The sequence below is a fragment of the Coregonus clupeaformis genome, chromosome 28 (genome assembly GCF_020615455.1).
Source record: "Coregonus clupeaformis isolate EN_2021a chromosome 28, ASM2061545v1, whole genome shotgun sequence".
Taxonomy (NCBI): Eukaryota; Metazoa; Chordata; class Actinopteri; order Salmoniformes; family Salmonidae; genus Coregonus; species Coregonus clupeaformis.
In genome coordinates, this window is record NC_059219.1 from 24554514 (window position 1) to 24582081 (window position 27568).

At 46.6% G+C, this 27568-nt stretch overlaps 1 protein-coding gene across 1 annotated transcript in view; it reads right to left on the minus strand.

The window, feature by feature from the left end:
- Positions 1-2511: 2511 nt before the first annotated feature.
- LOC121543416 (staphylococcal nuclease domain-containing protein 1-like) overlaps positions 2512-27568 on the minus strand; it is a 277997-nt gene continuing 252940 nt past the window's right edge. The window contains exons 22-24 of the mRNA XM_041853265.2: positions 23269-23472; positions 4849-4893; positions 2512-3313 (exon numbers count right to left, since the gene is read on the minus strand). Of these exons, the coding sequence (XP_041709199.2) occupies positions 3242-3313; positions 4849-4893; positions 23269-23472 (321 nt within the window). The 3' untranslated portion in view covers positions 2512-3241. The remainder of the gene's footprint in view (positions 3314-4848; positions 4894-23268; positions 23473-27568) is intronic.

Sequence of the window (27568 nt, forward strand, 5' to 3'; positions counted from 1 at the left end):
CTTGACTCCAAACGCTACACAAATAATGCATAGACAGAGAGAGGAAGAAGACAGTACAGATTTGTGTTGAGACACCAAAGCCCTACAAGTGTAGTGAGCTAAAACCGGATTCTTTAATGTCTCCCCACTTACTCCACAAGGTCTCTGCAAGTCCTTGAGAAAGCACTTCTTACCTACCTACTAGGCACCAGGCCCTTTAGCTCCACTCCTCCTATCCTCCTCCCTCCACAACCTGGACTTGGTGGTAGACGTAACATAGTAAATGTTAATCCGGGACACTCCAATTAGTATGATATGTTACGTTTCGTATGGTATGTATTCATTTGTAGATGTCCATCATCCATTTTGCATGATATGTTAGGAATTACAATTCGTATGATATTTTACGAATTGCAATTTGTAAGATATGTTATCAATTGCAATTCATACAATATGTTCCGAAATTGCTAAACGTATGATCTGTTACGAATTCAAATTTGTTGTGGCTAACGTTAGCTAGGTGGCTAACGTTAACTAGGCTAGGGGTTAGGGGTTAAGGTTAGGGGGAGAGTTAGCTAACATGCTAAGTAGTTGAAAAGAAGCTAAAAAGTAGCAATTAGTTGCAAAGTTGCTAATTAGCTAAAACGCTTAATTTGTCCATGATGAGAATCGAACACGCGACCTTTGGGTTGCTAGATGTTTGCGTTATACGCCAACCATCCACCCACCCTACCTTCGTTTTTGCCTTACGTAACCTGCTTTCTTATGGAACCATACCAAACGTAACATGTCATACTAATTGGAGTGTCCCGGCTGCCCTCCATCAGGTGCCCTAATAGACATCTCATCAGTCTGGAGGAGAAGCCAGGCGTGAAAAGAATGGTGCCTGAAAGAGAGAGGGAGAGGACGAGAGAGAGAGAGAGAAAAGAGAAGGCTTTTTAAAGCACAGTCATCAGACTCAGCAGGTGACTCAAGTGACTGAAGAAGGCACCATGCGACAGAGCTCATAATTGCCCTTGGAGCATATTGCCTCATCCTGCCGCCCCGTAATTGGTGCCAGCCACTTGTGATAAATTAATAAAGCCATCTGTGATTTGTGCTAAATGAGTAAGGCCTTGCCTGATTGGTTGGTGGTGCAGGAGATTAAGACTGGTGTCTAATAGGATCCCTCACTAGCCCCTCCCCTGAGGTACTTGTGTATATCTAATAGGATCCCTCGCTAGCCCCTCCCCTGAGGTACTTGTGTATATCTAATAGGATCCCTCGCTAGCCCCTCCCCTGAGGTACTTGTGTATATCTAATAGGATCTAAAATAGGACTTGGACAAAGGTGTAGGGCCCTCTTGGGAGGTGGGTGTGTGAACCACATGGACCTGTGGTTGAAGACACTTGAGGGTAATATTGTAGGGGAGAACAATATTGCTCCTGGAGAGCCGCAATGTGTGCAGGCTTTTGTTTCACATCTTAAGATGAATGCACTAATTGGAAGTGGCTCTGGATAAGAGCGTCTGCTAAATGACTGAAATGTAAACATAGCTAAAAAAAATGGATTTAACTGATCATGGTCTAAAATGACTAAATACTATTAAACACTGTGGATTTAATAGCTAAATCAGTTATGTTAGTTCTAAATAAACAGATTAACATCATAAAATGTGTACACAAAACTATGCATGGCAACATTTACATATCAAAGGTGTACATTTATTTTGGCATTCAAAATGCTGTGTAGTCAATACTTCAACTTGTACTTGAGTCGTTGCTCAACCCACTTACTGTCTGAACTGATGGAAAGCCAGTCACATTGGACATAAATGTGACACCAAACAACCACTTATCTGTTATTTAGGATTAAATACATCTGAATAGTGCAGTCGCGTGTGTTGTGTCATTCTGTGCTAACAACACTGCTCATTTAGGATGCAAATGAGATCAAGGTGTGTAAGAGTCTTTTAAATGTAAGAGGTGACCTACCTTAAGTAGCACTGGTACTTTAAGTCCTTTGAGTAGAACTAGGACGCCATAGTCTGGTAAAACCATACTGAAAGCTGCGCTCAGCATGATTCAATGGTGAGTGCAGCATCCAGTCTGGTTTAAACCAGGCTAAGGACATTAACAGTCCTTGGTGAAATCTAGTTGCTTTGTCTGTTTGGCGATTTAATTCAAGTAACAACAACATGCTTCTTTTTTACAATTTGCTCATTTTTATTTAGCAGAATTTTTTAATACAATGACAAGGTCCATCATAAGGAAACAAATTCAAACACTGTTTCTGCTACGGCATACAGAGACAGAGAGAGAGAGAGACCGAGAGAGAGAGACAGAGAGAGATCATCATGTCACCATCATATGTAAACATTACAGAAAGAGGGAGGAGGAAGATGAGAAAATGCTGTTTGTCAAGGTGTTCAGAGAGAGAGAGAGAGAGAGAGAGGAAAGACGAGAACAAAACACTCCCAACATAAACGTCATTAAATGTCATATCACATAGGTATACATCAAGGAGAGAAATAAGACCATCTGTTTTTTTCCCCTCTGTGTGGCTCTCCATCCAGCTTTTTAAAATAAACTTCATAAAACATTTTCAGCATAGCATTATTCATTTCTTGTCATTCATTTAGGAAGCATTTCTCTCTGCAAAAAGCTGTTAATAATAAAAGTGAATGGATCCTCTGCATAAATGGATCCTCTGTTAATGGATCCTCTGCTCCCCCTTCACAAGGCCTAGCCCCTTTCCTGTACAACGGATAGCAGGGATTGGCTGTGGTAGGGATAGGGTAAGGTAGCGATGCGCATGATTAGCTGACGTGGGCGTATGACGTCACTAATCACGAAACGGACTGAAAGGATGACATAGCAATTAACGGAGCTCTGCAGCAGGGGGAAGGAACATGATAAGAATGCCTGGTAGTGGCTGAGGAAGGAAGGATTGGACAGTCACTGGTTTATGATGGAAAGAGTTCATTGCTATAGCATGCTCTTTCAGAGTCAGAAGGGAGGGAGGAGGAGGAGGGGGGAGGAGGGGATGGCAGAAGGGATGCGCTGAATAGTAGGAGAGAGTACTGAAAGGGTGAACTTGGAATAAAAGGGAGGGAGAGAGAGAGAGAGAGAGAGAGAGCGAGAGAGAGAGAGCGAGATAGAGAGAGTCCATGCTTGTCGTTTACTTTGTTTTATTTTCGTTGAATTGTTTTCTGTCACTTTTTCTCGTCCAATGAGTGCATCTCGTCTTCTGCGTTGGTCTTTGGAATGGCGTCGTGCGTTTTTCATTTTTTTAGTTTGTAGCCAAACTCGTCTGCGTCGTCGTCGCGGAAGTCTCCGTAGCGCCAGATGTTGAGCTGAGATACAACAAGGAGACATAAAGGACCATGAGCGGTTAATGAACAGCTGACAATAAAACAGACAAGCAACAAATAGTCTCACATTAACATTCAGTTCAAATGGGGAGCTCCAATGGCCGCCACAGCCTCCCCTCAGCCTCCCTCGAAAGAGAGAGAGAGAGAGAGAGAGAGAGAAGGTTCGAAAGAGAGAGAAAGAGGCCGGTCGAAAGAGAGAGAAAGAGGCCGGTAGAGAGAGAGGTTGAAAGGTAGAGAGAACATCAGTGTACTCTCACACCCCAGTGAGAAAGAGGGGAGCATCATCATTGAATCCTTTCCAGAAGGGCCCCGGTGCTTCAGACACATCCCTGTCTATTCCCTTCTCCATGCCATTAAATCCACTCCGCTGAGCTCTGCATCCCTCATCAAGCATCCAAGCAATTTCCTGCTAAATGTTCAGTTGGACGCGCAATGGGAGGGGCGGTCGAAGTGTGTGTGTGTGGGGGGGTGTTTAAAGCGGATTTCTAGGTGTGTGTGTGTGTGAGAATTTTCAAGACGACACCAACCGAGGCCCCCTCCTCTCCTCATCAGCAGCGTGTGTGTTCAGCTGTTAACGTGACGATTCACAGCCAATTAGCGCCCATGCTAATTAGCGCTAGTCGTCAATGTTGTCCTTCCTTTTTCTTTTCCTTTTCTTTCCATGCTTTGTCGCTCTTTGCCTGTGATTGGGCGATTGTTTGAGCATGGCGTTGTGTGGTTGGACAATATGTCAAAGCAGGGAGAGTGTTTGTCTTATGACTGGCTGTTGGAGAGAACTGTGCTTTCTTGAAGGTCACAGTGTTTAAGGAGGATAAATGAATTTTCACCTGTTTACCATAAAGCAGGTAAAACAAGCACCCCAAGATTAGACAAACTAACCTTGGGCAAGGTACGGTAAACAGTTACTGTATAACTATGAGTATTAGGATTGAGCGGTGTAATCTCAAGGATAAATGAAACTGGGCCATACTTAAACGGGTAAAACCATATGCTTTTTTATATGCTCTGTCATCTGACTAGACGATTAGCTATTGTACCTAAACAGGTACAACCACCTGCGTTTGGATTGGTTGCTGTGCTGTGAGCGGACACAGCGATTGGCCCTGGGATGTGCGGAGGCGGGCAAGAGGCCTGTGTGTCATGTGGACTCTCTCCCTCTCCATCCCTTGCTTTCTTTCCATCAGCGTGGGCCTGCACAGACTGTGGGCGAGCGTCCATATAGGACAGCACTGCCTGCCAATGAGATGTGTAATGTCTTCAGAGAACAGACAGGTGGAGCGCAAGAGAGAGGGAGCAGTGAAATTAAGGAGATCTCTTTTTTCTACTAGTAGTTGTAATTACTGCTCTAGAAACACTGGTTTACCTATCATACCAATAAAGCTAGGCTGAATTTGTATTGTGTTGAGCGAGGTAGTACGAAAGAGGGAGAGAAAAGTGAGAAAGAGAGGGAGCGAGGTAGAGAGAGAGAGGGAGAGAGCAAGAAAGAGGGAGCAAGAGAGGTAGAGAGAGTAACTTACCCTGGCAGTCTTGGCAGACTCCTGACCGTTGAGATACTCTGTCACCTGAGAGAGAGAGAGAGAGAGAGAGAACATGCATTAGTGATGCAACTAAACCAGACTGAATGCTGTGGAGAGAAACACATGGGGTGCATCTCAACTCTCTAAAGTAGCCTCCTCCACTCGTCTCCTTCCCTTCATTCAATATCAGCTCAGAGCAGATGAATGAGAAGGACAAAAGTGGAGGACGCCACTTTAGACTATCGACACGCACCGACAAACGCATTCCCACCCATACATTCATAATACACATAACGACAGGCTACATTGGTAGCACTGCAGGGCATACGTTAACAACAAAAACAGCTAGGTCATCATCAGATTAATAGGAAACGCGGATGCTAACGGCTAGCCCACGTGCTAACAGACTAACACAACCGTGAGCAATCAGGCCAAGTGGCTCTCATCTATACAGCGAGCTAGCTTTTAGCGATTGCTATTTAGCATTTAATTACAATCTAAATGCATTCACATTTCACACGTCAGCGCTAGGCTAGCAGGTTGAGAGAGGCCTACGCTAGTGATGAAATCAGACCTGTATTGTGATTGTACTGCATCACAAGGATAGGTGATTAGTCTGCGATGGCACTGATAGAGCATTGAATGGTTGGAATAGAGTGAGAAAGTCAGAAGCCTCTGTAGGATATTGAGGTCTGTAAATGAAGTGGATTGTGTTTGTCTACGTCCAGGTCTTTGTTAGGGCTGGGAATTACGATATTATCACGATACTTAGGTGTCGATACGATATGTATTGCAATTATCACAATTCTATATGTATTGCGATTCGATACTGTGATTCTATTATGATTTGATGTTCTAAACATATTGCTCACCATATGTCTGCTGCAGAGGGACAAGAGAGAGCCATGAGAAAACAAGTTTTGATCAGTCATGGAAATAAAAGTGCTGAAAACAAATTGGCTCCCTATTTAAAAAGAAGATGGAGAACAAGCTATGAAGGACAAATACTGGAATTTTGGTGTGCAGGTATAGCCAACTAGCGCAAAAATAATATTGTGATATTGTCAAAATGATACGATATATCGTCAAAAATAATATCCTGATATATAACTGTATCGATTCCCCACATCACTACTCTTTGTGTATGGGATTAGGCTAGCTTGGATAGACAGGATTTGACTCGGCTCAGATGAGAGAGAGAGAGAGTCATAGACAGAGAGAGAGAGAGAGTCATAGACAGAGAGAGAGAGAGAGAGAGAGAGTCAGACAGAGAGAGAGAGAGTCATAGACAGAGAGAGTCATAGACAGAGAGAGAGAGAGAGAGAGAGAGAGAGAGAGTCAGACAGAGAGAGAGAGAGTCATAGACAGAGAGAGAGAGAGTCATAGACAGAGAGAGAGAGAGAGTCAGACAGAGAGAGAGAGCGAGAGAGAGTCAGACAGAGAGAGAGAGTCAGACAGAGAGAGAGAGAGAGAGAGAGACATAGACAGAGAGAGAGAGAGAGAGAGAGACAGACAGAGAGAGAGAGAGTCATAGACAGAGAGAGAGAGAGAGAGAGAGTCATAGACAGAGAGAGAGAGAGAGTAAGACAGAGAGAGAGAGTCATAGACAGAGAGAGTCATAGACAGAGAGAGAGAGTCATAGACAGAGAGAGAGAGTCATAGACAGAGAGAGAGAGAGAGAGTCATAGACAGAGAGAGAGAGTCATAGACAGAGAGAGAGAGAGTCATAGAGAGAGAGCGAGAGAGAGAGAGAGTCATAGACAGAGAGAGCGAGAGAGAGTAATAGACAGAGAGAGAGAGTGAGAGAGAGCGAGAGAGAGCGAGTCATAGACAGAGAGAGAGAGTCATAGACAGAGAGAGAGAGTGAGAGAGAGCGCGATAGTGACAGAGCGACATAGAGAGAGAGAGAAGCGGCAGGCAGCGCTGGCCATATTGACCGCGTACGCCATAGCGTCCGTTTAGCCTCATTGACTGAGCCTGACGATGAGTCACAGGACACAGCATGACGGGACCGAGGGACGGAGAGGGAGGGAGGGAGAGGGAGAGAGATGGAGGTAGGGGGTGGAGAGAGGGAGAGAGATGGAGGGAGGGGGTGGAGAGAGGGAGAGAGATGGAGGAGGGGGGGGTGGAGGAGAGAGAGATGGAAGGAGGGGGTGGAGAGAGGGAGAGAGATGGAGGGAGGGGGGTGGAGAGAGGGAGAGAGATGGAGGGGGTGGAGAGAGGGAGAGATGGAGGGAGGGGGTGGAGAGAGGGGGAGAGATGGAGGGAGGGGGTGGAGAGAGGGGGAGAAATGGAGGGAGGGGGTGGAGAGAGGGAGAGAGATGGAGGGAGGGGGTGGAGGAGAGAGAGAGATGGAGGGAGGGGGTGGAGAGAGGGGGAGAGAGGGAGAGAGATGGAGGGAGGGGGTGGAGAGAGGGAGAGAGATGGAGGTAGGGGGTGGAGAGAGGGAGAGAGGGAGAGAGATGGAGGGAGGGGGTGGAGGAGAGAGAAAATAAGAGAGACAGAAAGGAAATGTCCGGTTACGGTCAAGAGAGAAGCTGTGGGTATTGTCTGTCTGTGTGTGTGCATAGAGGCTGAAAAGCTCCAACCGAGGACAGCGCTCTACACTGTGATGGAGCGGTTTAGCTCTACATGGTTCTGGCCAGCCCTCTCTCTCTCTCTCTCTCTCTCTCCAACCCAAGCTAACCCAGCCTCAGCTCTGGCTCGTTCCTGCCAGCATGATCGATGGGGAGGCCTTTGGAGTGTGCGTCTCGGGTCAGGCAGGGGAAAAAGGGGGCGAGGAGAAGGGGGAGGGAGGATTCACAAGATGGAGAGTGGGTTGAAGAGGAGAAAATGGGTGATAGGGGAGAGTTGGGAGAGGGAAGAGGAGTGGGGAAGAGAGAGGGGTTGAAGGTGTTGGGAGGGGGGAGAAAAGGAGTGAGGGGAAGGGGTGGAGGAGGATGAGAAGAGAGGGGATGGATAAGGAGGAGAGAAGGGGTGAGAGGGTGAAGAGAGTGAGTCAAAGGTTGAGGGGGGAGAGGATGAGACAGTCTACTCTATACAGTACCATATTAACCACAGAGGGTTCCATCATGTATCATAACTTATCAGCAGAACAGATGAAATTCCCAGCCAAGGAAATTAACACATATAGGAGGACGGCAGATGTTGAAAACTGCAGATCGTGGATTCTGCATCGGGTTTAATTGCTTAGCTAGCTGGTATACACCGGTTCATTTGATAGCAACACAGAACACACAATGAGGGTCTGGAAGAAGAAAAACACTTCAGTACAGCTGGATCGTACAGCTGTGTGTGTGTGCGTGTTAAAGTGTGTGTGATAAAGTGTGTGTGTGGGAGAGATGGAGAGAGAGAGTGCAGTGCTTGTGTGTGTGAGAGACAGACTGTGTGTGTGTGTGTGTGTGTGTGTGTGTGTGTGTGTGTGTGTGTGTGTGTGAGAGAGAGAGACTGTGTGAGTGAGAGAGAGAGTGTGTGTGTGTGTGTGTGTGTGTGTGTGTGTGTGTGTGTGTGTGTGTGTGTGAGAGAGAGAGAGACTGTGTGAGTGAGAGAGAGACTGTGTGTATGTGTGTGTGTGTGTGTGTGTGTGTGTGAGAGAGAGAGACTGTGTGTATGTGTGTGTGTGTGTGTGAGAGAGAGAGAGACTGTGTGTATGTGTGTGTGTGTGTGTGTGAGAGAGAGAGAGACTGTGTGCGTGGGCTCTCGAAAACTGCTACCGCTGCATAAGCCTTCAATCAAAGCTAACTAAGAATGTGATTTTAGAAAAGGGGAAAGCAGATGTTAACATCTCTCCATATGGAGGTCCTAGTCAATGGCATTAATGTCTTCCTTAAGAGGTCTCTGGTGACGTTTGAGCGGCTGGGTCCCGATACGCCATCTTAAAAGTATTTTCGTGCCGTTTCCTTCATGACTTCTGATGTAGGTTAAATGCACTGGATGGAATTCCATCATCTTGCCATTTCCTTTCCTTATGAATTTGAAAATACTTGTTAGGATCATCTACCACCGACCCACCTATCCTCGGTTTTGGAGGCCTCTTTAGACTAACCCCATCTAAATAATGACGTCATATTCCCTTCTCACAGTGCATTACTTTGGGCCTGGACAATAGCAGGGGACTACAAGGAGGCATTACTTTGGTCCTGGCCAATAGCAGGGGACTACAAGGAGGCATTACTTTGGTCCTGGCCAATAGCAGGTGACTACAAGGAGGCATTACTTTGGTCCTGGCCAATAGCAGGGGACTACAAGGAGGCATTACTTTGGGCCTGGACAATAGCAGGGGACTACAAGGAGGCATTACTTTGGTCCTGGCCAATAGCAGGGGACTACAAGGAGGCATTACTTTGGTCCTGGCCAATAGCAGGGGAGTATATGGAGGCATTACTATATAAATGAAAGGGTGCCAGGCAGCTAGCCAAGCTCTTTGTCCTTTAACTAAGGGGTGCCTTCCTGACAGACAAGTCTCCTGCTGTTCTCTTCAGTACAGTATGTGAGAGCCGGAAACCAGTGTGTGTATGTGTGCCTAGCATCCTCCTAACATGGGCCCATATGCTGTTCCAGAAAAGCCCTTTCAGGACCCTTTTCACAGCCACCAGAGTGGCTCTACTTCCAGTGGAGTAGGGACAATCACTAGCCATTCAACCAGCAAACTAAAATAATACGGAATTAAATATCTCAACTAAATGAATAAACAGGTAGGTGGGGGTAGGCTTTGTGTATTTCAGAATGATGGTAGGTGGGGAGAGGAGGAAGAGCGAGAGAGAGAGAGAAAGAGAGACACAGACACACAGAGAGAGAGCGAGCAAGAGAGAGAGACAGAGACACAGAGAGAGAGCGAACGAGCGAGCGACAGAGAGAGAGAGCGAGAGACACAGAGAGCGAGCGAGAGACACAGAGAGAGAGAGAGAGAGAGAGAGAGAGAGAGAGAGAGAGAGAGAGAGAGAGAGAGAGAGAGAGAGAGAGAGAGAGAGAGAGAGAGAGAGAGAGAGAGAGAGAGAGAGAGAGAGAGAGAGAGAGAGAGAGAGAGAGAGAGAGAGAGAGAGAGAGAAAGGGATAGGCAGATAGAATAGTACTGGATGGCCCCACAGAGCTCCATATGCCAGACAGATGCCCCTGGTACCATCTATACCAGTCTGGTGATGGTGAACAACCTGCCACTACCTGGCAGACTGGGAGGTGGTGGGAATATGGTGTTGTTGGTCAGAGAGTGTGTGTAGAATAAGACTAAGTAAGAGTGTGTGTGTGTGTGTTTGGTGGATCAGTATGCACAGGTGGTGTTTTGGGGATTGTGTGTGTGTGTGTGTCTACAAGCTCAGGTGGTGTTTTGGAGTGAGTGTGTGAATGTGCTAGATGGCAGGTTTTTGGCAGGAGGTCTGTGAGTGACTATCTATTATTTCTCAGAACGTGTGAAAACGGCCAAGATTTTGGATGAACAGATCCTGTGCATCCTGTTTTTGGTACAGAGAGTACATTCGTTACCATAGTGTCTGACTCAATGCAGATGATGCCTTAGAACCCCATTACAGTCAATCTGGAATAATGTTCTTCATTTTGTACAACAAAGCTACCGCTCATTAGCAACACTAAGTATCAGTTGTATTAGACACCCGATGCCTTGTCCAACTTGCAAAACATCCCTCTTTCTTTCTCTCTTTTTCCCTCTCTCTCCCTTTCCCCCAAAACACAAAAAGAGAGACCAAATGTATTCCATTTTATGAATAGTCAGCAATGGATTAACAACTGTATCCAAGTCCAACTTATCTTCTGAACAGTCTGCCTCTGTACTTCTGAATAACAACTACTCCTCGCTTCGTAGTTCTTGCCGGGCTTGTCTGACTCTGCAGTCCTAGGTGTTACTCTTAAAGCTGCAATATGGAACTTTTTGGGCGACCTGACCAAATTCACATAGACAGTCTAAGAAGCGGTAGATCTGTTCTACGTGTGCTATTTCTATGCTTCCCGTTCTTAAGTTTCGGATTTTCAAACAGCTGAAAATACTTTATTTATGGTTATGAAAAATATATTTCACAGTGGTTTAGATGGTACAACGATTCTCTACACTATAATTGTTTGTTTTGTCACACAAACTGAAATTAGGCTAACCATTAGAATTTCAGTAACCAGGAAATGGCGGCGCTATTTCTGCATAGTGCATCTTTAACAGAGAAAACTACACCACTTTGTCTGTATGTCTGTCTATCTGTTCAATGAATAGTGCATGGCGAAGGGAGAGGAGACTGTTCTCCCCATGTCTCTCCAGACATCCTGGTAACATGGATTTGATTTGAAAAGCCCCTCTTTTAATCACAGCAGTCCTCGTCAGAGACTGCTCCCTTGAGGCTGTGTATGTGAGTATGTAAGCGAGTGTATGGGTGTGTGTGTGTGCATTTAAGTGTGTGTGTGTGCGTGTGTCAGTGAGTGTGAGTATGGTATGTCTGCCTGTGTGTGTGTGTGTGTGTGTGTGTGTGTGTGTGTGTGTATTCGCGTGACAGTGCGCGTCTGCATGCGTGTGTCTGTCCCTGAAGTCCCTGTCTGAGGCATGCTGGGACAGGCCCCGGTGCATGCTGGTAGCTCCAGCAGTGTGGTCTGTCAGTGGCGTTCAGGCAGCGAGGGGCACAACGTGGCGTGACAGCGCCCGCAGGTTCAACGAGTTAAGGAGGACCAACGACAGGAGAGCGCCCCATCAGAGGACCTGGCTTCCGTGAGTGCAGGCACACAACGCACGACGTTATAAAGGCTATACACACACGCAGATCCACTCTTGGATAGGGCTGTTACGGTGACCGTATTACCGTCAATAGGGCTGTTACGGTGACCGTATTACTGTCAATAGGGCTGTTACGGTGACCGTATTACCGTCAATAGGGCTGTTACGGTGACCGTATTACCATCAATAGGGCTGTTACGGTGACCGTATTACTGTCAATAGGGCTGTTACGGTGACCGTATTACCGTCAATAGGGCTGTTACGGTGACCGTATTACTGTCAATAGGGCTGTTACGGTGACCGTATTACCGTCAATAGGGCTGTTACGGTGACCGTATTACCGTCAATAGGGCTGTTACGGTGACCGTATTACTGTCAATAGGGCTGTTACGGTGACCGTATTACCGTCAATAGGGCTGTTACGGTGACCGTATTACTGTCAATAGGGCTGTTATGGTGACCGTATTACTGTCAATAGGGCTGTTACGGTGACCGTATTACCGTCAATAGGGCTGTTACGGTGACCGTATTACTGTCAATAGGGCTGTTACGGTGACCGTATTACTGTCAATAGGGCTGTTACGGTGACCGTATTGCCGTCAATAGGGCTGTTACGGTGACCGTATTACCGTCAATAGGGCTGTTACGGTGACCGTATTACTGTCAATAGGGCTGTTACGGTGACCGTATTACTGTCAATAGGGCTGTTACGGTGACCGTATTACTGTCAATAGGGCTGTTACGGTGACCGTATTGCCGTCAATAGGGCTGTTACGGTGACCGTATTACCGTCAATAGGGCTGTTACGGTGACCGTATTACTGTCAATAGGGCTGTTACGGTGACAGTATTACTGTCAATAGGGCTGTTACGGTGACCGTATTGCCGTCAATAGGGCTGTTACGGTGACCGTATTGCCGTCAATAGGGCTGTTACGGTGACCGTATTGCCGTCAATAGGGCTGTTACGGTGACCGTATTACCGTCACACCGACGGTCACGAGTCAGGACCGCAGTCAAATTCCACGTGACCGTTTAGTCACGGTAACTAGGCTTCTCCAAGATCTGATGCTGCTGCTGGTCATTAGTAGTCTACCAAACTTGCTAACTGCTGGTACTCAGCACTCTATTGTCCCTCTAATCACTCTGACATCAATGCAAATGTCACCGAAAATCTAATCAAACACTTCATGAGAGCCCATCAGCTCATGTTGCAGTAACATTTCTATAGGCTATGCAATTGCGTGAGAATACAGTTTGGATGACCTCTATTAAAAAGAGGATCTCATCAGCTTTCTATAGGCTTACTATATTTATTTATACATTTTCCTAATATTAAGCACATTGCTTCGCTTTACAACAGGAGTATAGCCTACCTTGCTGGCATGAAAATTAACCACGGGAAAGCCAGATCAGGGCCAAACATAAGGACAACTCAGAGTATGCTATTCTGTTCTTCTGAAATAGACTACATTTTCTTCATATCATGTTTCTTTAGACCTGTCTAAAATAAATAATGTATTTTATGTGATGGTGTAGGCTATATTAAATGGATCTATTAGACTTTTTTTAATGTAGATGTTCCAAAGGTCTGCATCAGTGGCTTGTAAACTATGCATGGAAGCCAGGAGATGTTAAACGTGAGACAGGCAGTCATTTGCTTGACAATCACCGGCTGACAAAATGTCACGACCACAGCCCTACTCTAGGATAGAAACATTGTCAACTAGCTTTTTTAAAGGTATGTGGGCCTAGTTCATCTTCACACACACACAGACACACCAGGTAGAGACATGCAAGTACAAGGCAGAGACACACGCAGGCTGAGAACTTTGAGATTCGACCTACATAAGTGCATTTGATGGTAAAATACGCAGACAGACCAATGTAATCATGTCTCTTGTAGGTCATTTTCCACTGAAAGAAAATGTTGACCATATAAACCAGCCTAAATGATTATGATACAACACAAGTATAACAAAGGGAACCCTATAGACATAGTTAAAGAGGAGCTGGCTAAAGAAGAGCTGGCTAAAGATGAATTAGCAGAAAACTGGGGCAGACCTAGGTTAGAGTATTGGCTCCAAAGTCTGAATAGGACTAGCAGTAATCCTTCTATTTCTTTCTTTTATTGGCTCTCCCCATGAGATCACCCAGTGTGAAGTGACTGAAGTTTAAATGACCTACACCCACTCTCCAACCCCAGCCCTCACTGCCCCCCCTCTGGCTCTATGTCCTCTCCTGACCCCAGGGTGCGGTGGAGGCAGGAGTGTGTGTGTGTGTGGTCTGGCCAGGGGAAATAGAGCTTGGCTAGTGGCGCGTGTCACTGTCACCCTGGACATGTCACAAGGCCCTCAGAGCACTGCTGCTGGCGGTGTGTGTGTGTGTGTGTGGGTATGAGAGGTAGGGTCGATGTGAAAGTGTCCATTATGCGTCCAATACGAACGCTTACTGGTTAATGAGGTATCGAACAGTCAGGAGGAAGGGGCCATGCTTTTCCACACTCCACAGTGCACAGGGTGTGGGGGAGGGGAATTTGATGGGACATGACAGGAACCCATGGGGGGTTTAGGGTGAGGGGGTCGATGGCAAGCTGTCAACCAGACAAAAAGTTGGTTGAAAGTACTGCAAAAAGCCATTGAGTAAACCACAACAATAGAAAAAATGACACATTCCCAAAGCACCTAATTTGTTCCCCCTACAGAACAATTACACTGTAACCCATATAACACCTGCAAAGAAACTACACTTCCCACGACACACTGCATCTGTCCTTTCGTAGTAAAATGTACACTGCAACTCCCCAAAACACTACATTTCCCACGAGGCAACACATCCATCCCTTCACAATAGTGCAATTTACCTACACAGCCAAAATAAAAAATAATCTGTTGGGAAATAAACTACATGGGGTACAGAACCGCACAGCAATTAAAAGCAAGTGTTGATCTGATCCTCAGCTCTCATATCCCTCTTCAGCTTGGGCTTCAAGCAGCAGCGTACGTCCTCTAAGCTCTCAGGCTCCATCCACATCACAGCTGCTCTCCCACAGGCTGCCTTCTGCTCTCCCCCTCCCTCCCAAAACACTCCACACTCACATGCCTGCATCAGCACAAACACACAACACAAACACTGGAGCTAGCGCCGCTAACACCGGAGCTAACACACAAACACACATTGGAGCTAACGCTAGCTAACACCAAAGTCAAAACAACAATGCTAGCTCAAAGAGCTAGGTGATGGTTGTGTGTTAGCTTATGTCGCTACAAAGAGTCAACCAGGGCATAAAATTAACACCCACCACCTGCGGGTATATTTAGGTACTGGAGGGTAAAAATGTATATTTCACCAGCCACGTAGGATGGACAATTTGCAGGGCTCTACAGTGCGAGCATTACGTTCGCATTTGCAAATAAAAATATAGTAAAAAGTCAAGTATGTGCGAGTTGTGATTTAGAGCTGCACTAGCTGTTTTCAAAGTATTTCCGCCATTTTGTTTCATAGCTGCTAATCACACAAAGAAATATGAATCTATATCCCACCTCACACAGCAACACTACCTGGCTGGGCAGATTTGGGCACTGTGCTGATAATTGAATTTTTGGAGGCTCTGCTCACAGGCATAAAAGTTGGTCTAATGTACTCAAAAGTTTACAAAGTGAGACTTTGTCCTCGTGTTTCTTGGCTATTTACATTGTTTTGTTCACAAGGTCGGTTGATTTTCAATGTTAGTTTGAGTCTGCTGCTTCAACTGATAGCGAAGAGATGCTGTCTACTCCTGGTCAGATCCAAAATCTCACACACACAGACATGTGACAGGACTCCAGTGGCCTGGTTACCACGGAAACCTCCCACTCAAAGTGGCAGCTGAAAATGTTGTCTCATCTGATATTTTCTCAGATCACAAAAAATGTAATGAAATTGAGCTATATATCACATCATTTCTTACTAATAAATGTTTTGTTTTAGAAACATTAAGCATGGTCATCAGTTTGTTGTGTATTTTCTTTTAGGTAATTATGGCGCAAAAATATTTTGGCTGGTAGATTTTCCATCTAACTGCCACAGTGGCTGGTGGACCAAAAAGTACATTTTAGGCCCTGGAGCCAACACCGCGGTCAAAAGAAGTACTAGGGAAGTGTTGTGTGTTAGCCTTTGAAGCTAAGAAGGGAGAGTTAGCGTTTTAAGCTAACTGTACACGCAGCCTGTTTCATCTGAGGCCCAAAAACTTTTAGAACAAATGTTCTATTGAAAATGACCAGAGACTAGGGATAATATACGAGGTTCATGCTATGTCGGTGATTGATAATTAGCGAGAGGCTTCTGTGTTTTGTAATTGATTGTTAATTAGCAAACGGGGAGATGAATAGCTTGTAGAGCTAATGAACCTTTTCGCTCGATGACAGTGTTCGCTTAGCGCAGTCTGATTGTGTGAGACGGGTTGGGAGTCAGTCAGTCATCTGACGTCATCGCCTTTGGTTGGCCTACTTTTACTGTGGTGATCGGGCACCACGATGGTGTCTGTACCACCATACTGGAACATCATGGTTTTTAATAGACTTCAACTTCAGTCATGGAATGAATCACTGTTGTGTCAGAATGGTCTCTATGTCTGTCTGTGTGTGTGTGAGACAGTATGCTGTTAAATGTGGCTGACAAGTGAATATTCTCTCTATGAAAGATTGTGAATGTATTTGTGTGTGTGTGCGCGAGAGAGAGAGAGTGAGAGAGAAAGACAAACAGAAAATGAGAGAGATAAAGGGAGAGTGTAAGAGAGCGCGCGAGAGAGAGACATGCAGACAGAAAAAGACAGAGAGAGATTGGGTCCAAATCCAGTGCAATAAGATTAAAAGTGTTTGCTGTGCAAAAGTGTGACGAAAATGGCCCGTTGATCGTGGTGTTATCCACTGCCATTGATCTGACAGACAGCAGATGCAGTGTGGCAGTTATGGGGATGGGTCTGGCAGTTATGGGGATGGTTCTGGCAGTTATGGGGATGGGTCTGGCAGTTATGGGGATGGGTCTGGCAGTTATGGGGATGGGTCTGGCAGTTATGGGGATGGGTCTGGCAGTTAAAGGGATGGGTCTGGCAGTTAAAGGGATGGGTCTGGCAGTTATGGGGATGGGTCTGGCAGTTATGGGGATGGGTCTGGCAGTTATGGGGATGGGTCTGGCAGTTATGGGGATGGGTCTGGTAGTTAAAGGGATGGGTCTGGTAGTTAAAGGGATGGGTCTGGCAGTTATGGGGCTGGTCTGGCAGTTATGGGGATGGGTCTGGTAGTTAAAGGGATGGGTCTGGTAGTTAAAGGGATGGGTCAACTCAAATCAAAAACATTATTGGTCGCGTACACAGATTTGCAGATGTTATCGCAGGTGCAGCAAAATGCTTGTGTTTCTAGCTCCAACAGTGAAGCAATAATACCTAGTAAAACATTTTTTCAAAAGAAATATCAGAACGAGCAATGTTATAAACATGTATATATGATGGTGTGTGTGGACAGTATGGACAGTATGTGAATAGAAAAGGTGTGTACAGCAGTAGCTATATAGGATGAGCCATGACTAGAATACAGTATATACATATAAAGTGGGTAAAACAGTACGTAAACATTAAAGTGACCAGTGTTCAATGACTATGTACAGCATAGGGCAAAGCAGTCTCTAAGGTGCAGGGTAGAGTACCGGGTGATAGCCGGCTAGTAACAGTGACTAAGGTTCAGGGCAGGGTACTGCTAGTGGTGACTATTTAACAGTCTGATGGCCTGGAGATAGAAGCTGTTTTTCAGTCTCTCGGTCCCAGCTTTGATGCACCTGTCCTGTCTCCTCCTTCTAGATTGTAGTGGGGTGAGCAGGCTGTGGCTAGGGTGGTGGAGGTCATTGATGATCTTCTTGGCCTTCCTGTGACACTGGGTGCTGTAGCTGTCCTGGAGGGCAGGCAGTGTGCCCCGATGATGCGTTGGGCTGACCGCACCACCCTCTAGAGAGCCCTGTGGTTGCAGACAGTGAAATTGCTGTGGTGATACAGCCCGACAGGATGCTCTCAATGGTGCACGCCGGTCGTCTTCAGGTCGTCAGTGAAGTGCACGCCGAGGAACTTGCAGCTTTTGACCCTCTCCACTGCGGCCCCATCGATATGAATGGGGGGGTTGCTCTCTCTTCTGTCTCCTGTAGTCCACAATCAACTCAGTTTTGTTGACGTTGAGGGAGAGGTTATTTTCCAGGCACCACTCCGCCAAGGCTTTCACCTCATCCCTGTAGGCTGTTGGTAATCAGGCCTACCACTGTTGAGTTGGAGACGTGCACGGCCACACAGCCATGGAGGATCTGAGAGTACAGGAGGGGGCTGAGCATGCACCCCTGTGGGGCCCCCATGTTGAGGATCAGCGTGGCAGAGGTGTTGTTGCCTACCTTCACCACCTGGAGGCGGCCCGTCAGGAAGTCCTGGACCCAGTTGCACAGGGAGGGGTGCAGACCCAGGGCCCTGAGCTTAGTGATGAGCTTGGAGGGCACTATGGTGCTGAAGGCTGAGGTGTATTCAATTAACAGTATTCTTACATAGGTATTTCTCTTGTCCAGGTGGGATAGGGTAGTGTACAGTGCAATGGTGATTGCGTCGTCCGTGGAGCTGTTGGGGCGATATGCAAATTATAGTGGGTCTAGGTTGTCGGTAAGGTGGAGGTGATATGATCCTTAACTAGCCTCTCATATGATCCAGGAGCGTGGTGTCGGTGTCCGTAACGTGGCTGTCTTTCCCTTTATAATACGTGATTGTCTAAGGTCCCTGCCACATACAGTACGTCTCGTGTCCGTTGAATTGATTCCACTTTGTCCCTGTACTGTCATTTTGCCTCTTTGATTGCCTTAAGGAGGTCATAGCTGGTCTGTTTGTACATGTCCATGTCCATGTTCCCAGTCACCTTTCCATGGTTAAATGCAGTGGTTACTGCAGCACAGAGGGGAGGGGAAGACGGATGTCCTTACTATAGCACCCCCCCCCCAAAACACACACCTTTCCCCACCATCCCCCCCAACACACACCTAATATTTAACGCCATTTACAAGGAATGGAATGTTGTTATAGAAGGGAGGCATGAAGCAGAATCTGGAAGGGGGGGCTGAGAGAGAGGAGAGAGGGAAGGATTGGGCTAAGGCAGAGCGTAAATAATCAGCATTAACAGCGTTTTAAATCACATCTCATTTAGAATGAAAGGTCTGATCCATCGGCGTTTACTTTAATGCCTGTGGATTATAATTCATCATGGCGGCGCTCTCAAAGACATGCAAATGCATGCAAATTCTGGATGCTAGCACCTTGCCTTCCCATATTGCTGTGCGCAACCTCTCTTTGGGCTAGGTGAGATGGACAGGACGAAGAGTGAGAGAGGGATGGAAGGAGAGACAGGAGTAGGAGAAAAAAGAGATGAGGGGAAGGAAAATGGAGAAGGGGAGGTCGAGCGAGAGACAGGGGAAGATGGAAGGAGAGGCAGAGAGAAGGTGAGCATATGAGAGATGGATGGAGAGAGAGGGGGAGAGCAAATGGAAAGAGGGAGTGAGAGAGACATTAAAAGGGATGGGAGGAGCGAGTGAGTGAGTGCTCAGTGTGCGGGTGGCGGCATGCCAGGGGTGGCAGAGTGCCACTCTAGCCGACAGAGTAGGGAGGGGGGGTTAGTGCCAGGGCTCTCCCTAAAGACGGCATCCCATGCCAGCCTGCCTGAGGGGCGAGGGTTCGAGAGAGAGAGGGGGAGGCATCTTCTCCATCATCACCCCACCACACACACCACATGGTTTAAGGCTCTGAGGCTCTGTGCGGCGGAGGAGGTGTGTGTATGTATGTGTGTGTCTGAGTGTGTGCGAGTGTGTGAGGCTAAGGGGGAGGACCAGCCGTTGGCCCTGCCAAAGCTGTTGGAGTTAGTGAGTTCTACAGGGAGTTCCTGACTCATTTCAGGATATGAGAGGAGAGAGCTCGGCAGTTCATACAGACTGCCTCCTGTCTGCATTGAGAGGAGAGAGCTCGGCAGTTCATACAGACTGCCTCCTGTCTGCATTGACCTGCTCTTCAGCCTGACACACACACACTCTCCACCCCGACAGTAGAGTAGCTTGGGAGGGTGATGTGCTATCTGGACACACTGTAGAGCTCTACTACATCAGATGCTTTGGCCCTCTATCTCTCTCGCTCTCTAGAAACTCATACCTCCTAGGCTCAAGGTGGCAACTACCACCAGTAAGAGGTACAGTACAGTGTGTGTGTGTGATCCAGTCTGAATGAACACCAGTTCCGTACTGTTGGAATATCAATCCCCAGCAATATGTAAATGTTTCTATCTAATCTATGTGTTTCTATCTAAGCCATAAGCCAATGCTGTGTTATTAATCATTGAAAGTATGTAGCCCAGCAGTTTTCATTTGATCACACATTAATCAATGCAATTCACCCTAGATGTATGCCAGAGCACTGACTGCACTAAAACAAACAGACGGCTGTTTTGATGATATAGTAACCTGATATCTAATAACCTACTAACCTCTCATTTGAAATGTACTACCTGTGAATATAGTACATATAGCTATATCACGTTATCACTATGTATTCATGTAATATCCATAGAAATAGAAGAATAGTAATCCTATTTCTATGGTAATATCAACCACCTTCATATAATAACATCATTACTATGTAGGCCGAATACTAAGCAACAACTAGCCTATGCAATAACATGTGTGTGGGCTCTTCAGCTAGGCTAGTCCTCTGTGTTGGAAGGCCTCTAGCTAACTGGCCGCCACGGCGCTGTCCTCTTAAAGTTAGCCACTCTGGCCCTGCAGTGATGCATGCCTGGTTTTACTGCGCCTGACTCGGACCGCACTCTCCCCATCTCAGTTCTTCATATCCCACTCCACACCTCCTCTGGCTGGCTCCCGCACTCTCTCCATTATTTTCTCCTCTCTCTATATCTATCCCTCTCTCTCTATCCCTCTCTCTCTCTCTCTCTCACTATCCCTCCCTCTCTCTCTCTATCCCCCTCTCTCTTTATCCCTCTCTCGCTCTCTATCCCTCTCTCTCTCTATCCCCCTCTCTCTCTCTCTATCCCTCTCTCTCTCTCTCCCTCTCTCTCTCTCTATCTCTCTCTCTCTCTCTCTCTCTCTCTATCCCTCTCTCTCTCTCTCTCTATCCCTCTCTCTCTCTCTATCCCTCTCTCTCTCTCTATCCCTCTCTCTCTCTCTATCCCTCTCTCTCTCTCTATCCCTCTCTCTCTCTCTATCCCTCTCTCTCTCTCTATCCCTCTCTCTCTCTCTATCCCTCTCTCTCTCTATCCCCCTCTCTCTTTATCCCTCTCTCGCTCTCTATCCCCTCTCTCTCTCTCTATCCCTCTCTCTCTCTCTATCCCTCTCTCTCTCTCTATCCCCCTCTCTCTCTCTCTATCCCTCTCTCTCTCTATCCCTCTCTCTCTATCTATCCCTCTCTCTCTATCTATCCCTCTCTCTCTATCTATCCCTCTCTCTCTATCTATCCCTCTCTCTCCATCTATCCCTCTCTCTCCATCTATCCCTCTCTATCTATCACTCTCTCTCTCTCTATCCCTCTCTCTCTATCTATCCCTCTCTCTCTATCTATCCCTCTCTCTCTATCTATCCCTCTCTCTCTATCTATCCCTCTCTCTCTATCTATCCCTCTCTCTCTATCTATCCCTCTCTCTCTATCTATCCCTCTCTCTCTATCTATCCCTCTCTCTCTATCTATCCCTCTCTCTCTATCTATCCCTCTCTCTCTATCTATCCCTCTCTCTCTATCTATCCCTCTCTCTCTCTCTATCCCTCTCTCTCTCTCTATCCCTCTCTCTCTATCTATCCCTCTCTCTCTATCTATCCCTCTCTCTCTATCTATCCCTCTCTCTCTATCTATCCCTCTCTCTCTATCTATCCCTCTCTATCTATCCCTCTCTCTCTATCTATCCCTCTCTCTCTATCTATCCCTCTCTCTCTATCTATCCCTCTCTCTCTATCTATCCCTCTCTATCTATCACTCTCTCTCTATCTATCCCTCTCTCTCTATCTATCCCCCATCCTCTGTCGTTCTCTCCTCTCTCTATCGACCTCCCTCCTTTTCTCTCTCTCAATACTAGCAGCCACTGCATACATTTATTATAATAATTATATTGTCTATCTTTATTGCATGGACAATGCCTAAGTGTGTTGTCCATTTGCTACAGGGCATATCCACAAAACAAACATAGCCTTGCTTGACTACAATGGCTTTCCTTCAAATAAATCTAACAAATCCCTCTCTCCTCTATAAAACAATACCAGCGCCTGAGAACATCAATTTTTCACCCAGAATACAAAGATGTGCAATGATGTCAGGAGGAAAAAAAACTGTTGGTTGTTGTAATATCGCAAACGGACGTGGGAGTTTCACCGCTAAGCATTCCAGCTTTAAACATTAAAACATTTAGGCCATTTGAGAAAATGGAAGCTGAGCTCAGTTAGTGATCCGTTTTTAGGTGACAGAGGGGCTTTGTTTGCCAGGGGGACTTTAAAGTGATAAGGTAGAAGGCCTTCAGGGTGCTTTCACCTGTCCAGACTATTAAAACTATACCACTTTAGACCATATCAATGAAAGACATGAACCCTTCACATCACAGTCTGAACAGCTAGCATCGTTTCAGAGGGAGCAGCAGAGGAGACATGACCAGCATTAGAAAAACAGGCCTGACAGACTGCATGGCTCCATTAGCCTGTTTTAGTGGACAGCAGGGTTCTAAATCACTGCTCTGACTCTGTCCCAGTGGGTCGTTCCAACAACACTGTTTACAGTCTCATAGTGGCCCTAAAGAGTCAAAGGTGAGCTCCCTGGCGACAAATAGAGCGCTATACAGTTACTTATTGACTGACGTGGGCAGACTAAGAGTCTTTCATTGGGTTGTAAAAAGTTTAGTGGTGATATTGGGAAACAAGGGTGATTTCGTCAAAAATTATGTGGTGTGTGTGTGTGTGTTGGTATGCATTCATATGTTTATGAGTGTTTGTGTTCCAACCCGTGAGCCCATTTCCGTGTCTTTGTGTGTGTGAATGTGTGTGTGCCAATTTGTACCTAAATGACAGAGTGGAGTAATGTTGGGGTGTGTAGGAGCGGTAATTGCGGCAGGAATAAATATTTCAGTTTTGTGCCTTTATCTTTCATTTACAGAGAGGCTTTGCGTCTGCCAGATGAATTACATAATGAGGGAAGGCAAACGAGCTGCGCTTTATGACATTAAAAAATGGCCGCCGTCAGAGGGGCCTGTCCTGCTGAGCGCTAGATGTAACGACAGGATCGGAGAGATGCATCGCTTCAGATCTGTCTTCATGTTTGATTACTAAACACGTCAGCATTTAGCCAAATGCTAGCACTTATTCATAACAAAACACTGATCTGTTAGCATGGTAGCATAAGGCTAACAGCTTCGCTCAAATAGACTCTTCACAGCCAGCCAGTCACATACACTGTCACCCAGTATCATGTTTTGGCCCTGACAAAGTCACTATGACCTGAAAACATCTGGCACGTCAGTGTTACCTTTTCTCAACTCTAACACTAATACATGTGGCCCAATGGCCCGTTGCTTGCACTGGTACATAAAACACATCTGTTTTGGCCATAGTGCCCTGACAAAGTCACCATAAAACTGAAAACGTTCATTTATCTCTTAGAATTCCGTCTGTGCGGCCGTTTTCCTACCATTTTCTGCAGGTGCTTCTCTTTCCGCACGTCCACCATGACCATGCCCTCCTTGACCAGGCTGAGGCCGACGTCGTCCTTGGAGTCGGCGAACTGCAGTGTGACGTGGGGGCAGGTGACGCCGCTGTGCTCCACGTTGAGCAGACACTGGGTGTTCTGGATGTCCCGCACCAGGCTGTCCACCACGTCCGCACGCGCATCCTCCTAACGGGGGTGGAAGAGGAGGAGAAGGGAGGTAAAGGGGTTAGGTCACCCTGCTGAAGGCTGTTGAGACGGAACGTTGGTCAAATAAATCCACAGCATTGAGAGATGACTGGGAATCTTTAGTCCTCTAATAAATATTATGCTTAGAGCGCGAGACAAGGAAGCCAATTAGGAGTATTGAGGAGTATTAAGAAACGCCCCGCCATGGCTTTAAAAAAACAGGGATCAATTGAGTACACCCCAACATTCCTCATTCATCTTCACTCTATCCCTCTCTCTTCCTTTCCTCCTCCCTCCCTGCCTCTCGCCCTGGTCCTGTCTCCATGGCAACCCCCGAGCAAGCTGCCCTTGGGGTGTGAATGTGGTGTGTCTCTGTGTGTGTATGTGTGGAGAGGGATGCTGAGTGTTCAATGGGGAAAACTCTGAGGGGCTTTTTGTTGTTTCTTCTTCTTCCTGTGTTCAGCTTGTCACACACTTCGCGGGGGAGCTCAGGGGGAGAGAGGGAGGGAGGGAGAGAAAGGGAGGGTGGAGAGAGAGATTGACAGAGAGAGATAGAGAAAGACAGCCAAGTGGACTGGGCGAGAACGAGAGAGGGAGGTAGAGAAAGGGAGAGGAGGAGAGAGCGCCAAGGGGACAGGGTGGAGATATGCAATATGAATGAGGGCCTTCTGCTGAGTGGAAAAGGACACTAACAGGGCCTTCTGCTGAGTGGGTCAGGACACTAACAGGGCCTTCTGCTGAGTGGGACAGGACACTAACAGGGCCTTCTGCTGAGTGGGACAGGACACTAACAGGGCCTTCTGCTGAGTGGGACAGGACACTAACAGGGCCTTCTGCTGAGTGGGACAGGACACTAACAGGGCCTTCTGCTGAGTGGGACAGGACACTAACAGGGCCTTCAGCTGAGTGGGACAGGACACTAACAGGGCCTTCTGCTGAGTGGGACAGGACACTAACAGGGCCTTCTGCTGAGTGGGACAGGACACTAACAGGGCCTTCTGCTGAGTGGGACAGGACACTGTAACAGGGCCTTCTGCTGAGTGGGACAGGACACTGTAACAGGGCCTTCTGCTGAGTGGGACAGGACACTAACAGGGCTTTCTGCTGAGTGGGACAGGACACTGCAACAGAGTTAGCACTATCACGCCTGAAATGGACCTGTGTGGATGGTCATAACTATGCATACAACTACAGTGAAGGAAAAAAGGATTTGATCCCCTGCTGATTTTGTATGTTTGCCCACTGACAAAGACATGATCAGTCTATAATTTCAATGGTAGGTTTATTTGAACAGTGAGAGACAGAATAACAACAAAAAAATCCAGAAAAACGCATGTCAAAAATGTTATAAATTGATTTGCATTTTAATGAGGGAAATAAGTATTTGACCCCTCTGCAAACATGACTTAGTACTTGGTGGCAAAACCCTTGTTGGCAATCACAGAGGTCAGACGTTTCTTGTAGTTGGCCACCAGGTTTGCACACATCTCAGGAGGGATTTTGTTCCACTCCTCTTTGCAGATCTTCTCCAAGTCATTAAGGTTTCGAGGCTGACGTTTGGCAACTCCAACCTTCAGCTCCCTCCACAGATTTTCTATGGGATTATGGTCTGGAGACTGGCTAGGTCACTCCAGGACCTTAATGTGCTTCTTCTTGAGCCACTCCTTTGTTGCCTTGGCCGTGTGTTTTGGGTCATTGTCATGCTGGAATACCCATCCACGACCCATTTTCAATGCCCTGGCTGAGGGAAGGAGGTTCTCACCCAAGATTTGACGGTACATGGCCCCGTCCATCGTCCCTTTGATGCTGTGAAGTTGTCCTTTCCTCTTAGCAGAAAAACACCCCCAAAGCATAATGTTTCCACCTCCATGTTTGACGGTGGGGATGGTGTTCTTGGGGTCATAGGCAGCATGACAATGACCCAAAACACACGGCCAAGGCAACAAAGGAGTGGCTCAAGAAGAAGCACATTAAGGTCCTGGAGTGGCCTAGCCAGTCTCCAGACCTTAATCCCAAAAATATTATGCTTAGAGCGCGAGACAAGGAAGCCAATTAGGAGTATTGAGGATTATTAAGAAACGCATTCCTCCTCCTCCAAACACGGCGAGTTGAGTTGATGCCAAAGAGCCCGATTTTGGTCTCATCTGACCACAACACTTTCACCCAGTTCTCCTCTGAATCATTCAGATGTTCATTGGCAAACTTCAGACGGTCCTGTATATGTGCTTTCTTGAGCAGGGGGACCTTGCGGGCGCTGCAGGATTTCAGTCCTTCACGGCGTAGTGTGTTACCAATTGTTTTATTGGTGACTAAGGTCCCAGCTGCCTTAAGATCATTGACAAGATTCTCCCGTGTAGTTCTGGGCTGATTCCTCACCGTTCTCATGATCATTGCAACTCCACAAGGTGAGATCTTGCATGGAGCCCCAGGCCGAGGGAGATTGACAGTTATTTTGTGTTTCTTCCATCTGCGAATAATCGCACCGTTGTCACCTTCTCACCAAGCTGCTTGGCGATGGTCTTGTAGCCCATTCCAGCCTTGTGTAGGTCTACAATCTTGTCCCTGACATCCTTGGAGAGCTCTTTGGTCTTGGCCATGGTGGAGATTTGGAATCTGATTGATTGATTGCTTCTGTGGACAGGTGTCTTTTATACAGGTAACAAGCTGAGATTAGGAGCACTCCCTTTAAGAGTGTGCTCCTAATCTCAGCTCCTTACCTGTATAAAAGACACCTGGGAGCCAGAAATATTTCTGATTGAGAGGAGGTCAAATAATTATTTCCCTCATTAAAATGCAATTAAATTTATAACATTTTTGACATGTGTTTTTTGTTGTTATTCTGTCTCTCACTGTTCAAATAAACCTACCATTAAAATTATAGACTGATCATTTCTTTGTCAGTGGGCAAACGTACAAAATCAGCAGGGGATCAAATACTTTTATCCCTCACTGTATATATGCTAATATATGCTAACAAAGGACAGTGTATGCATGTATTAATATGAATATGTGTCTAAGTGAATGACTGACTGACAGTGTGTGTGTGTGTGTGTGTGTGTGTGTGTGGGGGGGCACTGGCCAGTTTGAGTCACAGCAGGTGAGTGAGCAACCAGGCAGCACCCTCTCTACTCCAGGTGGCAGGGGAGAGAGGACATCTGGGAGAAATGCTGTCACCACTAGTAACAGGCCCAGAGAGAGAGGGAAGGAGAAAGAAACACACAGAGAGAGCAAGAGAGATTGAGAAGGAGAGAGAGAGGGAGAGAGCAAGAGAGATCAGGAGGGAGAGAGAGAATGAGCGAGAGAGAGAGAGATTGAGAGGGAGAGAGAGAAAAAAAAAGAGAGTGAGAGAGAGAGCGAGAACGAGAGAAAGCTGACCAGAGATTTAGGGAAGGAGAAAAGGAGAGAGGAGGAGAGAAATATTATCTGAAAGAGAGGGAGATAAAGAAAACGGGTAACTACACCTGACATAAAGAAAACGGGTAACTACACCTGACATAGAAAACATTTGCTTTTGCAATGTAAACATATGTTTCCCAATAAAACCCTTTGAATTGAATAAAGAAAACAGGAACCAAACAAGAGCCAACAAAGGTAGAGATACAGAGAGCGCAAAAAAGCATGATCAAATAAGAGCTAGAAAGAGGGAGGTAGATAAAGTAAGGAAAATTGTGAAAGTGACAGATCAAATGAAAGAGGGGTAGAAAGACAGAGGGACAGAGAAAAAGGGGAAGAGAGAGGTAGAGAGAGGTAGAGGTAGAGAGATGTAGAGGTAGAGCGAGGTAGAGAGATGTAGAGGTAGAGCGAGGTAGAGAGAGGTAAAGGTAGAGAGATGTAGAGGTAGAGGTAGAGAGAGGTAAAGGTAGAGAGAGGTAGAGGTAGAGGTAGAGAGAGGTAGAGAGAGGTAGAGAGAGGTACATGTAGAGAGAGGTAGAGGTAGAGAGAGGTAGAGGTAGAGAGAGGTACAGGTAGAGAGAGGTAGAGGTAGAGGTAGAGAGAGGTAAAGGTAGAGAGAGGTAGAAGGAGGTAGAAGTAGAGAGAGGTACAGGTAGAGAGAGGTACAGGTAGAGAGAGGTACAGGTAGAGAGAGGTAGAGGTA